This window comes from Tupaia chinensis, unplaced genomic scaffold, assembly GCF_000334495.1.
Source record: "Tupaia chinensis unplaced genomic scaffold, TupChi_1.0 Scaffold000445_1, whole genome shotgun sequence".
In the NCBI taxonomy this organism is placed as follows: domain Eukaryota; kingdom Metazoa; phylum Chordata; class Mammalia; order Scandentia; family Tupaiidae; genus Tupaia; species Tupaia belangeri.
Window position 1 is genome coordinate 221,266 of NW_006159950.1, and position 2,558 is coordinate 223,823.

General features: G+C 53.1%; 1 protein-coding gene across 1 annotated transcript in view; it reads left to right on the forward strand.

Annotated features, from left to right (window-relative positions):
• Window positions 1-2,558, forward strand: part of WASF2 (WASP family member 2) — a gene marked incomplete in the record, with an annotated part of 27,426 nt that overhangs the window by 7,215 nt on the left and 17,653 nt on the right. Inside the window, 1 exon segment of the mRNA XM_014590441.2 lies at window positions 2,181-2,315. Within this exon segment, the coding sequence (XP_014445927.1) occupies window positions 2,181-2,315 (135 nt within the window).

Here is a 2,558-nt window from a genome sequence, read left to right on the forward strand (position 1 = left end):
GTTCTGTGGCTTCCCAGAGGAGTGGAGCCCCTTGGGCCTTCAGGAAGTCGGATTTTGCTGCTGGACTTTTCCCACTCCTGTGTGTGGGCGGGGGCGGCTTCCACTGGCTGCAGAAGCATGCCCATCTTCAGAGGTCAGCTCTTCCTGCTCCACACCCACTTGGCATTCCATCGAAGAGTTCTGCTGAGGGAAAGCTGGATTCCCATGTAGTCGACTGTGGTTCAAGTCCCGGACCCGATGGCTTAAACTCACGCGGGGTCTGTGCGCATGTGTGCCCAAAAGCCCAGAAGGAGAAGGGAGGAGAAGAGATTGCAGTGTGGCCATCCCCCCTGGAGGTGATTTCTCGCTTTCTGTCTGTCTCTCTTTCTGGCAAGCACACGCGCCCTATAGCAAAAAAAAAAACTCTCTCTCAAAAAAAAGTGGAGACTGTTATTGTGGAACCAGCAGATGGAATGGTTATGTCGCTAGACTCCTACATAGCCAACTGCAGTTCGAGTCCCAGACCTGGCGACTTGAAACTCAGGCTGGGCAGGTGTGCATACATGTCCCAAACCCCAAGAAGAGACTGGAGGAGAAGGAGTTGCAGCCATCCTCTCTTGGGATGGATTTCTGTCTCTCTTGTAAGCGCATGCGCCCTGTAGCAAAACTCTTTTTTAAAAATAAAATAAATGATCTTACTGTAACAGCTTAACGTTTTTACTCATGTAACCCTTGTGAGCACTTGGTGAGGTAGACTCAGTTATTTCCATTTTACAGATGAGGAGACAAAGGCTGAGGTCGTGACTTGCTGAAGAGACCCTACATAAAAACAGGAAGAGCTGAGCTTAGGTCCAGACCTGCTGGTGAACCCCACTGGGGCTTTTGTGTCCTGTGGTGCAGCTCCCAGTCTACCTGGGAGCCCAGGTGCTGGCTACCCTCCCACCCTCACTGCCTCTTTCTTAGAAGAGCAGGGATCCTGGGCAGCCCCCTCTGAGGCAGCTGGGGATCAGGTATTTCTGAGCCTGGTCTATTTGCACACATTTCTGCTTTGGCTTCCCAGAGAGCTTCCTTCTACCCAGTGAGCACGGTACAGTGCGGTTTATGGACAGGGTCAGAGAGATCCTCGGTGGGTCTGAGCCCTTGGCGTTTGGGAACTGCCCGTGGTGGTTTAGATGGCTCACCAGAGTGTGCAAGGGCCCGGTGCTTCCTCCGGTAGAAGCCCCCTGTGGACGTGGAGTTGGGCGGTACAGACACGCAGCCCATCAGTCTGACCCTTACCCCCCGTCTTGCTGGAAGGGTGAGTGGCAGTTTACATGAAGTGCTTTGGCACTGCAGGCCAGCTTTTCCCTCTCATGTATGGGCTGAGCATAAGCATAGTTCAGGGGCAGAAAATCAGGGCCTGCTCTAAGCATTTCACCAAGAAGCCACCTTCTGGTTGGTGTGGGTGCTGTGCCTGGTCTCACGTGCACATCAGCCCAGAGGTGTTTATCCATGGGCACTGCTCTCTGCCCTGGGGCTGCACCTCATGGCCTAGAACGACCACGTGGAGGGAGTGTCTGATGCTGGTGTGTTTCTTTGGCTGCAAATTCTCCTTGCATTCCAGGGTTGAAAATATAGAATTCTTTTTCTAAAAAAACAAGACATTGTGGAAAGAGGTCACTGGTGTGCTGATTTTCAGGGAGGGCTTGAAAGTTTCAGCTTTTCACTTGTTCCCTGGGATGTAGACAAGAAGGACAGTGACCCAACCTATGGAACAGGAAGCCTGCCTGGTGAAGTCACGCCCCTCTGTGCTATGGACAGGCCCCAGGGACTGCAGCCGACCATCGTCCGCTGTACTTGCGAGGCTTCATTGAAGCAGTTTCTGGGTTCTCATGCTGCTGGTACACACCTAGAAGGTCCTCTGATTCCCAGTCTGTTTTCCGGAACATTTGCAGGACAGTTAGTGCCAAAGGCTAGAGGCAGGTGTGCACACACACTGCACTGTCCGCTCTAGGACTGATGTTTTTGTATCACCCTTTCGATTTTATTTAGCCTGTTTGAGTCACGACAGTTCAGAGTTTGCCAAGCAGATTTTTAGTTAGGAGCCCCCGGGGACAGCGCAGGCTGTCTTGGGTATAGGGTGGCAATGACCTTCAGTAACTAGCTTCTCTGACGGTCGGCTACTTCTCTGCACTAGTGACTTCGTGTCTTTGTTTTTCCAGGTAAATACGCAGAGGACATTTTTGGAGAGCTCTTTGCTCAGGCCAACACCTTTGCCTCTCGGGTAAGCTTCCTTGCTGAGAGGGTAGACCGACTCCAGGTGAAAGTCACGCAGCTGGACCCCAAGGAGGAGGAGGGTAAGAGGCTGAGCTCGGCACTGCAGGCGTGCTCATGGTCTCCGCGTCCGCATTTTGTCCCGATATATTAAAAAGTGAGGGGAGGGAACCAGCAGTTAGCGTAATGGCTATGTCGCTGGACTCCCACGTAGTCGACCGCGGTTCGTGTCCCGGACCCGGTGGCTTAAAACTCACGCCGGGCGCGTGTGCGTGCGTGCCCAAGATCCCGAGAGGAGAATGGAGGAGAAGGGATTGCGGCGTGAC